The following is a 19,490-nucleotide window of genomic DNA, read 5'->3' on the forward strand; positions in this document are numbered from 1 at the left end:
TGTCATGCAATGATTAAAGAGTATAGAGGATGAGTGATATGGTCACGTGACATGCGGCTCATTTAATGCATAAAATGGCGCCGACTCCGCCCCTTACAATAGTGATATGCTAGTACCGGAAATTTTGTATCGACATCGAAGAATTAAACGAGATACTAACAAGCCCAAAAAAGATCAAATACGAAAAGGGTTAGGTTCTACCATAATATAAATATAACAAACCATAATATAAACAAACAAACTGAAACTGATTTATAAGTAACAATTGTTAAAGAAAGCAGTACCTGTTGTGACAAACAACCAGTTGTGTTTGATCTATATTTGTATGTTGCACTATTCCTTGCTAAAAAATTAAGTTACAGATTAAGATATTTACTTAATACATGATAACTGGAATAAGATAGCGTAGTCAGCAATTATTTGGTTGGTTTTATTTTATTTTATTATTATGCTCTTTTGATCGAGAAACATAACTATGTTTCCAGCAAACTAAAAATCAAGGAGCGTAAGGGATGGTGGTTAAGATAATGAATTATAATAATTATTTGCAATAACAACAATATGATTATGTATCTATTTCCGTGCATGCAAAGGTTGCTCGAAACATAAGACCGCCAATTGTAAAAATATATCTTACATTTCATCTTTATGTTGTTTCTTTTATGTTTATCTATTCTTTTATGTAACAATTCTAATTTTATTCATAACAATATATTAAAGTAATATGACTATTAGGTGAAGTACTTATAATAATCATTACTATTTTACTTATCGGGAATATTGTTGGAAAACAGTTATCTTTTACTCGCGTTAATTAAACGTGTGTTTTATGCATTTCTTCTCAAAATGTAAAGAACGAATATTTGTATTTGGTGTAGGATTCCAATCACGTCGCCCAATATACTCAGTTCATTTTGCCTTGGTTTTAAATTTTTGAATTCTATATCAATAATAGAAGTGAAAAAATATCATTTTAATAAAATTAAAACATTTTTTATCATTAATAAGAAATGCAGTTCCAATGCTTTTAATTTTCTAAAAACAAAGGTCATAACAAAATCTCTAAATCCTCTTTATTGAGTCTAGTAATCTGCTAATTCTACCTGGAGCATATTATAAACTCTAAACGGTGCAAATGCACCTGACAGGTTAAAATAACGCTACAAAAACTTTAGTACATAGTAACTGGCAAGTGGCTATAGCCATCGTTGATCAAAGTTGGATTTGTACAATTTAATGAAGAATATGGGCAAGATACAGAAAATACAATGAAGAATATATAGATCTTAGAACAAACGCAGACGCAGAATTCTTAATTCTGCGTCTGCGTTTGGGATCTGTATCTTTAGAAAATTTAGCGTCAGAAACTTGAAAGTTATTTGATGACGATGACGACGTCCCACCCGAATTACGGCAAATGGCACGGGACGTCATAAGGCGGGGGGTGGGAAGTCGTTGTCGGGTTGATGACCAAGGATTATCCCGGATTGAAAGAAAAGGATATAGTGGACATCTATCACCCAGAAAATTAGTATCCACGTTTGCTTCTACAAGTTACGAAGGTACACTCTAAATAATGATTAGCATCTACTTTAGTTCCAAATATTTTTCCAAATAAATTTTCGTTTGATTTAGATCTAATATAAGAGTTTTTCTCTTGGAAGAGCTTTTCATGCACATTTATTATGAAAAAGATAAAATCAAAGAGATTCGAGGGTGCTGAAGAATAACAAACCGCACAAAAGTAGATTCTAATCATTATTTAGAGAGTACCTTCGTAACTTGTAGAAGCAAACGTGGATAGTAATTCTCCACTATATCCTCTTCTTTCAATCCGGGATAATCCGTGGTCATCAACCCGACAACGACTTCCCACTCCCCCGCTCTTCCACCACGTCCGCGTCCACGGCTGGGTCCCCGGCCACGTCCATTTTGTGTCCACGGACATTTTCCAAATATTTTGCCAAATAAATTTTCACTTGATTTAGATCTAATACAAGAGTTTTCTCTTGGAAGAGCTTTTTCCTGCACATTATGTAAAAAGATAAAATCAAGGATATTCGAGGGTGGTGAAGTCTAACAATCCGCACTAGGCTAGCGTGGTGGACTCTCCCTCGACCTCCACTCTTCTGTAGTAAATAAACTTTTACGTTTCTGACGCCAAATTTTCTAAAGATACAGATCCCAAACGCAGACGCAGAATTGAGAATTCTGCGTCTGCGTTTGCATTTTCTGATCTTGCCCATATTTAATTATTATATCTGGGTGATAGATCTCCACTATATCTTTTCTTTCAATCCGGGATAATCCGTGGTCATCAACCCGACAACGACTTCCCACTCCCCTTGCCTTTCCACCACGTCCGCGTCCACGGCTGGGTCCCCGGCCACGTCCAATTTTTGTCCACGAACATTTTCCAAATATTTTGCCAAATAAATTTTCACTTGATTTAGATCTAATACAAGAGTTTTCTCTTGGAAGAGCTTTTCATGCACATTATGTAAAAAGATAAAATCAAGGATATTCGAGGGTGGTGAAGTCTAACAATCCGCAATAGGCTAGCGTGGTGGACTCTCCTCGACCTCCACTCTTTGTAGTAAATAAACTTTTACGTTTCTGACGCCAAATTTTCTAAAGATACAGATCCCAAAACGCAGACGCAGAATTGAGAATTCTGCGTTTGTGATTTTCTGGATCTTGCCCATAATCTTCATCCATAGTACTTTATTTAATTGTCCAAATCCAACTTTGATAAACGATGGCAATAGCTTGTATGATCATCATTTCTTTGCCAGTTGATCATTCTGCAGCTGAGCTCCGTAGTACTGCCATAAGTCGATAGCTTTGTTTGCGATCACCTATTCACATAGTTTTGGTATCTGCAAATAATACTATTTTAGGAGAAAGTTAAAAAATGGCAACACTCTTGTCTTTTAATTTTTTTAATTATTTTCCAAAAACAATGGTCCAGGCAGAATAAGCAGATTACTAGACTCAATAAAGAGGATTTAGAGATTTTGTTGACCTTTGTTTTTGGTTGACCTAATAGAGAACGCGAGCGCGATCGTGGCCTACGTCCTGAAAAAGCTCCCAAAAGAAAACTTCGTTTTTGCCGGATTCCTGCCCGGGATCTGGACGCCAAAGCTCTCTCCAATGCATTTCATTGGAGGGAGGAGGCTTCCACGAGCGGGCAGGAATCCGGCGCCTCATGCTGGAGGCCCCTTCAGCGGGGCTTCGGGCCGTCGAGGCAATAAACAAAAAAAAAGAAAAGAAAAAAAGTACTACGGAGCTCAGCCGCAGAATGATCAACTGGCAAAGAAATGATGTATAACCTTCTAATGAGTCTAACTCAGAAGGCATAAAATGGTGAAGGTAGAAAGAAAATTTAAATCAAAGTACACTCTAAAAAATGTCGCGGAGTGTTTTGTTGACTCCATTGTACTTGAAAATTCTGCGTATTGTACTTATAAACTAATAATAACTTTTCGCAGTAGTGTAACGCTCGTAGATATTATTTTCATTAGTTACAAAAGTCATAGAACAAGTATACACAAGAAATAAAAACAAACCGATTTTAATACTTACGGCCTCGGATGACCCAACAATGACGATCATCTTCATAAAAACATGCGGCTGACCTGTCAGGTGCATTTCCAGCGATTAGACTTTTCTCATATGCTCCCGTCGTCGTCTTTGTTGACCCTATTATTATATTTCATGTCGTGAAGTGCCAAGCTAATAATATACCTATACGTTCTCATTTCTTTCGTAATTGCCCTTATAATATTTTGTATTTCAAACTTTATGCGTTATGGTATTGTGTTTATATCAATTTTATTTTACCATTTTTATCATATACTTTTTGTATACTTTTATTTATTGTGTAATGAAAATAGTCTCGATTGTTTAGTTCTATGAAAAGATAATATGTACGTACGCGATGTAAAGTGTAATAATATGTTTGTTACTATTACATATACCAAATTGGGAATTATGTTTTATTATAACTTATCATGCAATAAAACAACAATACAAATTGGCTATAGTTTTTTTATTTTGTGATTTACAATTACTATTGTAAAGACATGGTTCGGACAATTATCGATAATAGTCGATAATATTGTCGAAAAGTTAGCGGATCAACACTACAGCACAAACAATACATACAATGGAACAATAGAATGTTTTTTTTACAATTGTTGATATCTTCAACTTGGAATGTTATCTAATTTCCAGGAAACACAATATATATAGATTCTAAGGGAAATAGTGGTTAGCTAAATAAAACTTGTAACCATTCGAGACCTTGAAAATTGACCTTTCAATTATAATATAATTTGATAAGTTTCGGCGTAGTGAAATGAGGGTAAATCCAAAAAATGGGTCGAAGAATGTTTTGTTTTTATAACAAACATCATTCAACACTTATGTCCTAAGAAAACAAAAACCGAGGCTTGGAATGTGAAGTATAAACAGATGACGCAAGCAGTTTTGTTTATAGTTTCAAGTGGCTAATATAAACATTTCGGTCTCAGGTACCTTCGATGTGATGTTTTGCTGATACTTTAGTTCTTTTACATTGTATTGAGTGTAACGATCATACAAAATATTGTTTGATTTTATATTATTCGACATTTAGTGTCGAGCTCGGGTACCTAAAACTAGTAATAATAGGGGACCGGCCTATGCTTGATTTTGTACATTATTCTATATATACTGGCTAATAATACGAAAAAGAAGCACTGCTGCGAAAACTGCATAAAAATTGGTTAAAAAATGAGCGAGTAATTCATATTTAAAATATTGTAATGTGCAGAAGTGGGCGCGATGTGGGGATATCGCTTCATCTCTTTCTTTCGCACGCGTCTTAATTCCCGATGACGTCACATGTGGGTATTTCGTCTCTTTTCTGTTTCTTGTTAATTACCCCTTCCACCGAAATTCAAAGACTTATAACCTGTTGATTTTTAACCGGATTTTAATAATTCCTTCTGTGTTATAATTTATATTATGTAAATATTTGATAATAGTAAAGAACAAAATGAGTCCGGTACCCTATTATATCTAAATACTGAAGTCGTAATATCAAATTTATATATTGTAGGTATCCATATTCACAATCTTTTTATGAATATAACACCGTTTACGGAATAAAGATTTATGATTTATTACATTGTTTATGGCGCATATCGTCTATAAAGGTGGCAATCGCGCGTTTTTTACGCGCCGACACATACAGCCGCTGGGCTTTCGTGACAGCTGTCAGTTTGTAGGACTCACGCATTCAAGGGTTAAAATGAATACTCGTTTCCGAATAATAAATGAGAAATCGTGGTAACACCACTACAAACACTACGATTGGTGCCATTCATAACTAAGTGGCAAAATATTCTCCAAAAATAGGTACAAAGAGACCGCCGCGTCGCGTCACATCGTAGCCAATCACGCGCACCCCTCTGATGTACTTATGCCTCAGAACGGCGAGCGCATACACTCCCGCGCTCCCCCGCCCGTCGCGCCGTCCTTCAGTCAGTAATAGGACAACACGCGCGCGATTAGGCTGTTTTGATTACGAAAATGAGTCGTCAGTACTAATATTCAAACGCGGGGTATTTGTCAATGGTTCAGCTATACGCTGTAGCTAAGTAAGTACAATTTGGAAGAGGCTAGGCGGTTGTACTCCTAGCCGGATCGTTTGAATCCGCTGCGACTTCACGGGATCGAAACTCCTCAAGTTCCATCTACTCCCACTACCTTGGCTGCAACCCAGCGCCTCCTCGACCACGGATAATTCCACGCGCCGGCTCATGTGCAACGCCGAGGACGGGTGAATGACTCGCCGGATAACGAAGTGGACATTTTAGAGTACTTTGAGCGGGATCCTCGGCGAAGCACGAGAATGGCGGCACGGGAATTTAATATTAGTATTTGTGTGGAAAACATTAAATACCTACGGATTACACCCGTATCATTTCCATCGGGCGCACGCAATTCACGACAACGATGCACTGGTAATGAACATTACGGGACTATGGATTGGCCGCGGCGCGGCGGCCCCGTGACTTGGCCGGCGAGAAGCCCGGACTTAACACCCCTGGATATTTTCTTGTGGTCGGAAACAAAGACTCGTGTATTTTTTGGAACACGAAACACCTGACGAGTTACGTAGTGCGACAGTGGACGACTTTAACCGAGTGAAAAGTGACAGAGACACATTGCGAAAGCTTAAATACAATAACTTAAGAAGTGCACGTTTGTGTATCGAACGCGGCGGACTCCATTTCGAGCAGTTGCTTCGTTACCGGGAAGTGTAAATAGGTAATTTGTAAATAAACTGTTTAGGTATGTTAGTTGATTATTTTGTAAATAGCCCCAATTTTTTAAATACGCCAAAAGTACTCATAGTTCGTTCGCACTGTTTATTTTTTATTACTATGACAATAAATGAAGTAGGTATTTTATCGGAAAGTAATGCTTAAATAAAGTAGGTATTTCCGACGGTCCTAAGCCCGTGTAAAGTATGAAGGAGAAATTGGAGTATCCATTTACTTATTTATTTGTGATTTTTAATAAATTTAATAATGCTTGTTCTTCCAAAGTAAAAATGAAAAAAAAAATGCTGATTCACGATGTGAAAGCTCTACGCTTAAGTGCTTCACTCGAAGATTTCCTGCAAATGCCCTACGATTATTTTTGTCCGACGGTAAAATTGAGGCTATCAAGTCGAACATACAAAACGTGTGGTTTTCATCGTGCTTCCGTCAAGTCACTAAATCGACACATCGAAAAGATCCATAAAAAAGTGAACACGCACACTGATAGGAAAGTTAGACCTGTAAGAGTCGCTGCTAGTCGTGCTAATGAACTAATGTGCATTATTCAAAATTTAGAGCACCATGATGTTGAATGGCTCGATAAGAACGACGTAGACATTCTAAAATCGGATAAAAGCGAGCAGATTCACAACACTGAGCAGCAATCGAAGCAATCCAATGTCATCGAAAACTTAGAATCATGGATTCAGGTTTCATGGACTGAAGACTGTTAATTTGAGTTTAATATGTGCACCAAAAATTTAAAATAAGTTTATGTTAGTAAGATATATTTTTGTCCTTTACTCTATGTTGAATACCATATCAGTAAAATATAATTTCTATCCTAAATCTATTTTCTTAATTTTCAAATTATAATTATAACGTTATAATTATAATATAAAAAAGAAACTATACATTGATTGACTAAAGAGAGGTAAGAGCTTTGCTTACTTTTGCTGACAAAGGGGATGGGGGGGGAGCGGTAAATAATTGTAATAAATCTGCTTACGTAATACTTAAACGGCCCCTTTTCTATGCGGACTATAGCGTTTCACCAGTCAGTAGGCTTATTTACTTTTTCAATTACTTGTAGATGTTCCATTCTATCTAATTCTACTTTAAGTTTTGAATGTAATGCATAGCGAATTCTACGAACTGGACATATTTTTGGTGTAATTCTAGTGTCAATGTGTAAGCCCTTCATGTGGTAAACAACCTAACCCTTCAAATGTGTCTGAATATGTATCAAGAAATGATTGTACTGACCTTTGAGTTTGATTGGATGTTAATTTAAATAATCTTTTGACAATACCCTGGTTGGTCTTCACAAGTTTTCCAGCCTAGTATAGTTGAACAGTCACATTTTACAACCATAGATTGAATATTAACTTGTTTCTTATTTTCAAAAGTACATGGCAGTGTTATACTACTTAGACCCGATTTCACCAAAGCAGAATAATTTTTATTCCAAGTATAAAACTAATATTTACTCTCGGATGTTTGCGTTTCACCAACTACTTATCCAGAGAATAAGCAAGTTATACGAGAGTAATTCTTACCCCATCAATTTTGAAGGAATAACGAGCTTGATCTTCGGATAAAATCAAAATGGCGTTTTTTATTAGCCAGCTAATGGTCAATCTATGTCTTGTCAATCAACTGGCAGAGAGCAACCATCACATTAATAACGAAAGCAATTATTATTGAGGAGCAACCCAAGAGATTTATTTTTCCAGTATATTATATTACTCTTTAAATATATAAAAAAAAGCCTTATAGCAACTGGGTACATTGTGAAATTGTAACGAAAAATAAGTTCATTTACGTTTTATAATTAAAATATGCAGCATTTGAGACAACTTATTTCGTAAAATGAAAGCGACAGTGAAGATGACTTATGTTGTAATACGACGTCCAAGATGGCTCAAAGAAAGAAATGAGCATTTTTACAACTATGACGAAAAGGATTTCATGATAAGATTTCGTTTATCTAAAGCAGCAACATATAATTTACTACTGAAGATTGAAAATCAATTGGAATTTATGTCTGAGAGGTTAGTAATATAATATGTATGTACTTAAATTGCTTAGCTAGACTATTATTATAATTTACATACCCAACCTAAAATGTCAATGTTAGTTTTAAAGCTTTATTTTATTTATTTATACTTTGTAAGAATGATACTTTCTATGTACAAATTTTAATGGATTGTACAGTACAGTTATTAGGTGTATAATTAGTATGTACTATGTTTTTGTTCATAGATTTTAAAATAATACGATTACGTTTTTCGTTCTTTCAGGAACCAATCTATATCCCCCATCAACCAGCTTTTGACCACCCTAAGATTCTATGCAACCAACAACACACAATTAGCCACTGGTGATTTCAGTGGATTTAGTGTATCAACAGCACATAGAATACACCGAGTTAGTGCAGCTATAGCATCGTTACATCAAGAATATGTAAAATTTCCTACTAAGAAGCAGGAAATACAGCAAGAACAAAGTAACTTTTATCAAATAGCTAAGTTTCCTAGAGCAATAGGAGCAATGGATTGCACCCATGTTAGGATAACATCTCCAGGTGGAGATCAGGCTGAAATTTTCAGAAATAGAAAGGGATATTTTTGTATTAACGTCCAGACTATTTGCAATGCAAATATGGAGATTACTGATATTGTTGCAAGATGGCCAAGGTCATGTCACGACAGCACTATTTTTAATAATTGCTATCGAAAAGCCATCTTTTATGTTAGACATAATGGTGATGCGTTATTACTTGTTGATTATGGATATGCTTCCACATCCTATACAATGCCTCCACTAGAAAATCCAAAGACTCCATTAGAACATCTATACAATGAGTCACAAATTAGATCAAGGAATCCTATTGAAAGGTCTTATGGAATTTGGAAACGGAGATACACGTCGGAACTATTTTGATGATTACGATGACATCGATATAAGCACAAGGTTTCGATTGTCAAAAGAATCTGTTTTGACTATTTTAGAAATCAGAGGGCCTACCATCATCTTTTATCGAGCGACTCAGTATTGATTCAGTTCAATATCGGTTCCTAAACTGAATCGGGTTATTTCGTACCATCATGTCGTTAACTCACTATCGCAATTGAGTCGGAACTCGGTGGATGAGTGAATGAAATTTGTCTCTGGTCTGTTCGCTACACAACAAATTAAAAAGGGATAGCCCTATAAGCACTGTATAAGTGTGTTTCGCTTGTTCAATACTTCGAGTTCTGCGTTCCGAAACCTTAGTTAGTTATTTCCCGATAAGTTACTGTTTATTTTGGTTAAAATGAAATAAATTAAAAATGACTAATATATACGAACTGTTAATAATTTAATTGAAAGGCGGGTATTAACTCGCTACAAACTTAATTTAATTCCTTGATTTAGGTGAAAATATTTTATCATTTGTATTATTATAAAACTAAATTTAGATTTCTGTTTCGAATTAAAAACGCACCTCTCGCTTTTGACAAAAGTGTCGAGTTGCGCGGTTATTGTTTATGTTTTAAATTCTTATAGTGTTAAACTGTGTTGTGATTAAAGTTTTTTACATATGTGTTGTGTAATAAATAATGGCGTAGGTATGCGTGTAAGTTCCAATGCATTTTTAACTAATTATTAAACTGAGGGGAAAAAACAATTCTAAAGATATATAACTTTAAGAAATAAAGTGATTTAAGTGCCCTTTGTTTTATAATTTACAGTGAGTTGTCCCGTCGAAGAGTTAATTATACTCAATAGGAGAAATTATGGGAAATTTTATTCCAAATTAAATCATTGGCAACGGGATACAACAAAAGTTCCTAAGCTAAAGAATTTTCGAGTGTTTTGCCCGAACGCAAGTCACAAGTGGCCACTTATACTTTCTAGGAGCACACATGCTGCAACACTATTACATTTTAAAACTGATATTGCTCATTTTTGTGTTTAATAACAAACAAGACCAATCCGGGCACAAAAATATTAACTTGTTTTGAATCGCTTATTTTGACAGATAGCCGACTCAGTTTAGGTTCAATTGTACATAATAGTACGACACAGAACGAATGATAGTAGATTCCGATTCAATATTGAACTTGATTAGGCGGTGACGTATATTGGTCGTGTTTGACGACATCATGGTACGAATAGCGAACCAGTTCAGTTTAGGTCCTGAACTGAGTCGGAATAAGAGATGATGGTAGGCCCACAGGACTAGAAATCCAATTGAACGTTTATTTGGAGTATGGAAACGTCATTTTCCAATACTGGCTATTGCTACGCAAATTAGCCTCAAAAATTGTTTGCCTGTCATTGTGGCCACTGGAGTTTTACACAATATATTAATAAAGGCAAATGAAAATTTACCACAAGATGATCCCCATCTAGAACTTCCTGCACCATAAAACTGGTAGCACAGGGCAGAATACAAAGGAATAATGAGAGCGTCAGGGATATAAATCCGGAGCAGGCGACGATTAATCAATAATTATTTTAGAAGTTTGCAATTAATTGTTCGGTATTCCGAACACAAAATGAATTTAAAGAGTTAAACTCTTCCTTCAATTGTATCACAGCTTAATTTTTTGCCGCGGTGGTTACCGCGTCGGTTTTATTTTTATTTTCAATGAGATCCTTGTATAATTGTATTTTGTGAAAAAGTGTATCAGGATGTCTTTTTCATTAGACGTAAAATTTGGTCCACGAGCTTTTTTAGACATTATCACCGATAGTCAATAAATTCAAAATAAAAGGAAACACACAACACTCAATCAAAACAAAACGTACTTATCTTGACATACAATTATAAACCAACTAAATGAATAACACACAGATTACGTTTTGTTTCTGCATAATGAACGTCTCTTTAATTTAGTACATGTACGTAGTGTGTTCAAAAAGTATCGCGAATTTTGTGTATTTTCAAAAATTATTTATTTATTCGTGAATATCTATGTTGTCCCCTTCAAACTAATCCCCTTGGGATATTATACACTTGTGCCAACGTTTATTCCAATCTTCGAATCACTTCAAAAAATGTTTTTTTGTATCTTGTTCAGCTCCTCCTTCGATGCCGTCTTTATCTCGTCAATCGTGGCGTAGCGTCGTCCTTTCATGGGCCTCTTCAGTTTCGGGAACAAGAAAAAGTTACAGGGGGCCAGATCTGGGGAATACGGTGGCTGTGGTATCATTAGCGTGTTGTTTTTGGCCAAGAAGTCGCGTACAAGCAGCGATGTGTGAGCAATTTTGGTACGAATTTTGCGGCGACCCGTCTCATGCCCAAATTATCGATTAAAATCGAATGGCACGAGCCAATCGATATGCCTAGGTCCTCGGCAATTTGTCTAACGGTGATTCGACGATTGGCCAATACCATTTTCTTCACTTCATCAAATTTTTCGTCTATTGTTGAAGAGCTCGGGCGTCCGGCACGCTCTTCGTCGTTCACATCTTCTCGGCCTTCTGAAAACATTTTGTACCACCGATAAACGTTGTCCAAAGTAGCTTCTCCGTATGTCACAGTCAACATTCGGAACGCACCTGCGCACTTAATTTCGTTTTTCAAATTTGATACAGGTTCTTTGTTCCATTTTTTTGAATAGGTAAAAGTCGAAGACGAACCAAAACACGTCCAAGCAAAGCAGCTGTCAACAATTAACTGAACATTCAAAATGGCCGAACTTGTCAACATAAGTGAGAGACATATGTACCAACTACCAACATAACGCCACAATTTTTTTTTAATTCGAATATACGTAACACGCGAAAATTCAAAATTCGCGATACTTTTTGAACACACCTCGTATATCATAATATGCTCCTATGGAAAGTTGAAGACATGGTCCGAAATAATAATACAACCGACGGTGACATTTTGTTTTGGTCGTAATGTATTAAGAGTGAACGGTTTGCAAAACATTCCCTCAATGGTTGATTTAGTAACGGGCTGTTAGATTTAGTAGTAACGGACTTTTAGATTTTCCTTCATGAGACGTTCGATATTTTAACACTCGTGTTAATTCTAATGCCCGATTACTAATTGCCGTTTAATTAAGAAATTGGCGACATTGGACGTAACTCTCAAAAGCAGTTGGCATGTCATGTAAGGAAACGCAGGGCACTTAAATTTTCAAAAGAAATAAACGTTTGAAAAATTAACTGAAAAATTGAATCCATTTGCCAGAAAAGTTTTATGGGTGCAAATTAGACAATGCACAAAAAAAGCTAAAGGGAGACGATTTTCTCATAAAGAAAAACTCATTGCATTATCCGTAATGAAGCAAAGCCCAAAATGCTACAGATTCTTGCAAAGAATATTTATTTTGCCTTCAAAGTGCACCTTAAATAAATTTGTAACTGGTTTGGATATAGAGACTGGGATCAATACTCAAGTATTTGAAGCAATTAAACAGGAGGTAATAATTCTTTCACTTAGCATGATTCACATACTTTAGCTCTTTTAATAAAATTTAAGAAATTTGTGAAATTTGCCAAAGTTAATGTTATTAGATGTAGGATTAAATAATAATAATAATTACTATAATCATTGTTTTCATGTTAAAACATGGAGGGAAAAAATTGTTCAATAATATTTGATGAAATAGTCCTAGAAGCAGCCTTAACCTATGATAAAAAAGATTCAATAATAGGGCTTGTCGACCTCTTTGGAAAAAAATGAACTTGCAGGTCATGCATTAGTATTTATTAAGAGGAGCAATTTATAAATGGCAACAGCCTCTGGCATACTACTTTTGCAAGGGGCAGCATCTGTAGTCGAAATAACGGAAATTTTAGTAAAATGATTAATGATGTCAGTGACATAGGATTGTTGCCAATTGCTGTTGTCTGTGATCAGGGCACAGCATTTCAATCTGCCCTAAATAGTCTACAAGAAGACACACGGAGAGAACAATTGATTAAAGGCCGAAAAATTGGTGAGTCAACATTTTAATTCCCTGACAGTTTATAATATTAATTCTTCAATCAATAAAATATTCAATTCCATTGTATTAACCACTTACTATAACAATATTTTCAGATAATGTTATCTCCCTCAAGGGACATGCAATCAGCATAATTTACGACCCACCATCTCATAAAGGGGTGAAGAAATAATTTTTTGACAAAAAATATAAAATATGAAAATAAAATTTCTAAATGGGATGATATTGTAGATATATATAAAACAGACTGCAACCACGTACAGATAAGGCTGTTACACAAGTTAAATGATGAACATGTGATTCCAGAGAAAATAAAAAAGATGAAGGTAGTCTATCATTAAATTTAATTTTGTAAATTATTATTATGACATGCATATGTTATTTGTATATAATGTAATGTATATTTATAAAAAATCTTTTTACTTCAGGTAAAAAATTGTGTAAGAGTTTTTAGTTGGACAGTGGCGGCCACTTTACTGTACTCTGCCCAATTTTGTGAGTTTACAATTCATTATGGCAAATTTTATAACTTATGTAAGAGTTAATATTCTTAATATATGTTTTATTACAGCTCAATATGCTGATATAACAAAAGTAAACTCATCTGTAAGCAACACAGCCGAAATGGTATCGTTTTTCGATGGCCTCTTTGATTCGGCAAATGGATTCTTCCAAATAAAAAAATAAGGGTAAACCTTTAAGGCAAGCAGTAACATCCATTTCTAGTCATCTAAAATTTTGGGAAGGGGCAATAAAAAAACTTAACTCTATAAGATTTGTGGATGGCAAAACTAACAAAGAAACATTTGTGCCCTCTCTTAAAAATTGGATTACAACAGCAAAAATACTTAAGTTGAATGTTAAGTAAATTGTTAGATTAATAAGGCAACACAAATATTATTCTTAGGTTGGTAATATTGTTTAATTTTGCGGTTGGCTATATTGTTACTGTAGAACGCTTTTTTTTTAATGTAAAATGTGCGAGACATATTAGTTAATAAAAAACTTTATAAACAGATACAAACAGTTTTCATTCACTAGTTTGTACATAAATATCCAAATGTCAAACTGGAACACATGGATCTTCTCGTTCCGTTTTCAGCTTTCATAAGTCATACATATATGTAAGAGACTTAAAAAATAGTATTTTTATTTGGATTTCGTGTGTATCTGAGAAAACTGTTTAAAGAAATATAAGAGAAGATAAGTTGCAGCGACCAAATTCAAAAAAATTGAAGACAGGCAAAAGCCGCAAAAAAAAAATCGTTGGATGATTTTGATCTATCAGTAATGAGTAAAAAATTCACCACTTCTATTTAGTGAAAAAGGAATTGCTAACAGCAAACAAATTGAGGCTTGAATCAAAAGAAAACATCAATTTTCAAGGAAGTAACACAACGTTGCGACGACTATTAAAGTCCATTGGATTCAAATGTAAATGATATCAATCTAAACGGAATGTTTTCATGGAAAGGTACAACATTACTGTTTGGCGTGCTAGGTCCTTAGAAGGGATGAGAAAAAATAAGTTCATAGATAGGTGACTTTTTTTTTTTTTTGTTTCGCGGAGAAAGTCCCTTATTACTACCGCCCAGCCTTCGTAGGGGGCGACTGAGCGGTTATGCTGGCGTAACCGTGCCTTACGGCCCGGCGTTGAGCCGCCCGGATTTGATGACGACCTTCGGGCGACCACCGGGTCGAGTCCCTTACCCTGTATACAACTTAAACCTATGCACGGTCTACCAGCTAAAACTCCGCGGTGGCCCTCTTCGGCGCATTAGGGACGGCTGCAGGCTTCCTCTGACGTTGAAGTGTCTAGTCTGCGACCGCAGCCGCCCCTGCGCGATGCCGCCTTGCGGCCCGTCTCCTATGGGGGCTCAGAAGCCCCGCGCACCGAAGGACGCCCTCGGCGTCTACGGCAGCGTGAGGCCAACTACACACACTGCCGTCCTACCCGGGGTTAACCGACAAATGTGCAAAGATGCACAGAAATGCACTAGGGCGGACAGCCCCCTGCTGCCCGCCGACGACCCCCTTCGTGGCCCCTATTAGTCGCCTCTTACGACAGGCAGGGGATACCGTGGTGGAATTCTCCAAACGCCCCCATTCCACAGGGCGGGTAGATAGGTGACCTGTTGTTTTTCTTGATGAAACTTACATACATGCGAATTATCATATGAAAAAGTGTTGGCAAAACAATAAAGAACATGGAGACCTAGTGTCTGAAAATAGTTTCGTTGAAAATGCCTTACTAATTTTAAATCGCATTCAAAATCTTCTAATTAGCCTAACGATATGAATGCAAGTAATTTCTTAAAGTGGATAACAGAAAAAGTCGCGGCCCATTTTCCACTATATTGTATTGTGGCGATGGATAATGCCTTATACCACTGTACACAAGTAAACAAAGGCCTAAGAATGTCAAGACTAAAGTCAGAGATGCAAGACTGGGTAAAATAAAGGTCCATGGGCGGCGGAACGATTGCTCGTTTGCTACTAAGGTAAAAAAGAAACTCGTATGAATGACGTCCACAGTGTTGTTCTTGTCAGGCAATAATTTGGCGTTTAGAGGGAGCTTTAGATCTGAAACGTTATAAACCCCTAACAATTGCTACTTATTGGCCTTAATGCAACTTCCAGGAAAATTTGATACTGTGATTATGGAGCAACTATATTTTAAGAAATGTATTCAAAACGAATTAAATGGCTTACTTGGAATGAAGTTCGAAATAATATTCTGACTGTGGGAAACTCAGATAAATACGTCTCCATCATTATTGACTGCATGCCTGATGTAAGCCACGTTGAACAATTATCACAAACATTCCGGTTCATTGACGCTAATGAAGAATAAGTGGAAGTGCGAGAATGTTTTATTGCTTACAAGCTAGTGAGTGACTAATCGAGAGCAGGACTCACTGGCCTCTTTTTTAATACAATTGTACAAGAATTTTATTTAGACATGAACGATTGTAGAGGTGAAGCATACAATAACAGTGCTATGATGTTAGGAGTAAACAAACGTGTACAAACCAGAATTTTAAACCTATAACCTGGGGCAATTTTTAATCCAAGTGACTACCACAGGTTGAGTTTGGACATAGCAGATACATCCTAAAGTTCGGTTACATCTGTTTCGTTATTTGGATTTCTGCAAAAAATATTTGTTTTATTTTCTGAATCAACTATGCAATGGGAATTGATATCCTAGATGCTAGGACCTAGTACATAGAAGAATTATGGCTGAGAAAACTTTACGAAACTAGTTGGGAGAGTTGAGTTTTAAGTCTTGCAGCTCTTCGTATTCACTTTACTTCAGTTCGTGATGCACTTCAAAATCTTCACGAAGAAACTAATGACTCAATTGTAATATCAGAGACATTGTCGCTATTTCAGAACATGGAGCAATTTGAATAGCAATAAAATGGCGATCACAAATTCTGCCCAATTCTTACAATGAAGTATAAATGATCGCTAACAATTTCCATGAAGAGACGGATCAACGTAAATCCACAATACTCTTAAACGTTATGGGTTCTTACTTCTTATACGCTAAAATATGAAGTGGCATTTTTAATATGGTTGCACTGGCAAAGTGAAGAGCCATCCTGCATTAGACTTCATCCAAAAACATTTCACAGACAGATGGTCTGTGGAATGTTTTGGATAAGTCTAATCTACAATGTTGGAACATCATTTAAAACATTAACTGCAAAAGGAATGGCAAAACGGAAATCATAGGTATTTACACTAGTGAGCGGGCCGAATCATTTTATCATAGAAAGAAAAATAAAAACATCCAAGTTCTTAAAGCATGAATTTGTCTTTAATGAAAATGCAACTTATATATTCTTTCATTGTATAACGTAATGATCAAATATGGTGATACAAATTGCGACAGTTTTTTAATTAACATCTCACAAGTGTTTGATTGTCGTAATATTCAAAAGGCAGAATAATTTAGTTAATACCGACACAAAACAACTTCCAAAGGTATGAAGTCGGTCGTAAAACAGTTGATGAAAGTTTGGTTCCTATAATTCTTGGTGCAAGGATTCCAAAACATCAGCCATTATCAAGGGTCGAAATTTGGAAAAAAATGTGAGGAACACTGTCAAAAAAAATTGAATTAAAAATTAAAACATGTGGTTTATACATTTCTCAGACATTTCCAATGATTTATTTATGCACAAATTCACTTGATTTAATCTTATCGTTGGCATGTTACATATACTTCCTACAACCCCTATAATTGCTGATCATGCAATCACTGATGCAACGCAATAACAACGGATACAACTCCTCGAGCATCTGACCAAACGTGTCACCTACTCCTTGGGCACGAGACGCCGACGCTGCAATTTACCCACAAAATAAAATAAAACTAAATTAGACGACGATGACCCGGTATTAATGGCTGCTATAGATGAGTTCAACCGATATACCGTTTGAGTTTAAACGACTTCAATTTCCGATCCGTCTTGCATTCGCCATGACAATTAACAAATCATAAGGCCAATCCTTGAAAGTTGGTCAATTATACGTGGCATGTTCACGGGTCGGAAGACCATCTGCGTTATTTGTTCTTGCGCCTGATAATAAAACGAAATATGTCGTCTATCACAAGGTGCTTCACTGAAGAGTGCAACCCATGCACCAAAATTCAAGGCCAATAAAGAATCATTAAAGTACTTGATTTTTTAAAAAATATATTTATTGTTCTGATAAAAAATTTAACTTAATAAAAACTAAAATCTGCTCTCAATTATTTGTCTCTAAGGCGAAATAAAGTTCGCCGGTAAGCTAGTTTTATTATATTTATATAGCGATTCTTTTTGATTTCTTGTTTTCGTTACAAGAAACCGTTAAATAGAATCTAGACAAAATGTTAATTTATCTATATGACCTGAAATTTCCAGATGGACAGATACTGATTAATTCTAATAGAAAATGTTTTATAATAGGTTTCTGTCGTATAATTGGAAGTTTATTAATAATTTGCAAAAGACTCATTGAGTCAGGAGATATAACTTTCTTGCCTATAAATTATGCCAAGACCACTTAGGATCCTGATTTAGCGCCTTCCAAGCTAAAGAAGGCTTTAAAAATAACCCATCATCAGTTCAGTTTAAGGCCGCATATAAAATACGTGTCGTTCACGGTGAGCTGAAGCATATTGCGAATGGCAACTGTTCTATTTTAGAAAATATAAATATTTTAACTTATACTCAATCAAGATACGATAAAAAAAATTACTCCAGTATCTAAGACATCTATTGTAATGTTAACATTTCTATTAGAATTATGTTGACTATACCTGTACATACAGCTTCAGAGGAAAGAAGCCTGTTAAATGAAAAATAATTAAAAACTACATAAGAAAGAGCATGAAGCTGGACCCATTGTCTGGTTTAGCAATACTCACAATCGTAGCAGATTTACCTGCAAAACACAATTAAAACTCTATACTTAAGGACTTCTGTAAAATAATAAGCCAAAGTACATTAAAGTACACGTCAAATTTGGTCCCCGAGCTTAACTTGGTCCCTATCGGCTTCTGCTTTGGTAAATAACGCCATCTACTTTTAATACTTCAAATTTAAAGTAAGTTCAATCTGTCGGCTATTGCAAAAGTTTCATGGTGAAACTTACCTCCTGTTTTAAAATATGAAATAAAAAATTGCTTATAATAGTACGAGTACTCTTTAAATATAGATGTAGGGTAAAACTCGGTAATACGCCCCACCACTCTAACACTCACACTAACAAAGCTATGGCGCTGACAAGACGTGCGGAGAGTCACCAGTAATGGAGTAACATGGTCGAGGTGTACGCGTAATTTGTGACGTCCGCTCAAAATATATTTTAAATACTAGTTTTATTGGAGTGAAACAATTTGTGGTAAGTCTACTAAAAATCATATATATTGTTACTTTAAAATGTTGTGTTAAAATGACCCATACTGTAATAAAATAGATTAAAAATTGCCTTCGTTTTTTTGTTTCGTCAATCGTTATAACCTTGAAACTAATGTTATGATATCGGTGGGGCATATTAAAAATCAAATTTGACAATACGCCCCTAAGCCATTTGTTTAATACGCCCCAAATTTTTAACTATGTAGCAGTATTTTATTTTGAGTGTTCTTATTACAGGTAATGTTTCGAAAATATCAAACAACGACATTACGAGCATCGTGGAGTGCATACGCCTTAGACAA

General features: G+C 35.6%; 1 protein-coding gene and 1 long non-coding RNA gene across 2 annotated transcripts; both read left to right on the top strand.

Annotated features, from left to right (window-relative positions):
• Positions 1-8,591: 8,591 nt before the first annotated feature.
• LOC115444159 (putative nuclease HARBI1) lies at positions 8,592-9,360 on the top strand (the record flags this gene model as incomplete). Its single annotated transcript, XM_037446202.1, has 1 exon — positions 8,592-9,360. A coding segment is annotated over one exon (669 nt), but the record flags the coding sequence as incomplete, so codon positions are not given.
• A 3,770-nt stretch (positions 9,361-13,130) lies between these two features.
• On the top strand, positions 13,131-13,599 carry LOC119192388. The gene is made up of 2 exons (XR_005113632.1): positions 13,131-13,261; positions 13,366-13,599. It is a non-coding gene; the product is annotated as an uncharacterized LOC119192388 (long non-coding RNA).
• Positions 13,600-19,490: the final 5,891 nt, after the last annotated feature.

Source organism: Manduca sexta, unplaced genomic scaffold (genome assembly GCF_014839805.1).
Source record: "Manduca sexta isolate Smith_Timp_Sample1 unplaced genomic scaffold, JHU_Msex_v1.0 HiC_scaffold_2723, whole genome shotgun sequence".
NCBI classification, from domain to species: domain Eukaryota; kingdom Metazoa; phylum Arthropoda; class Insecta; order Lepidoptera; family Sphingidae; genus Manduca; species Manduca sexta.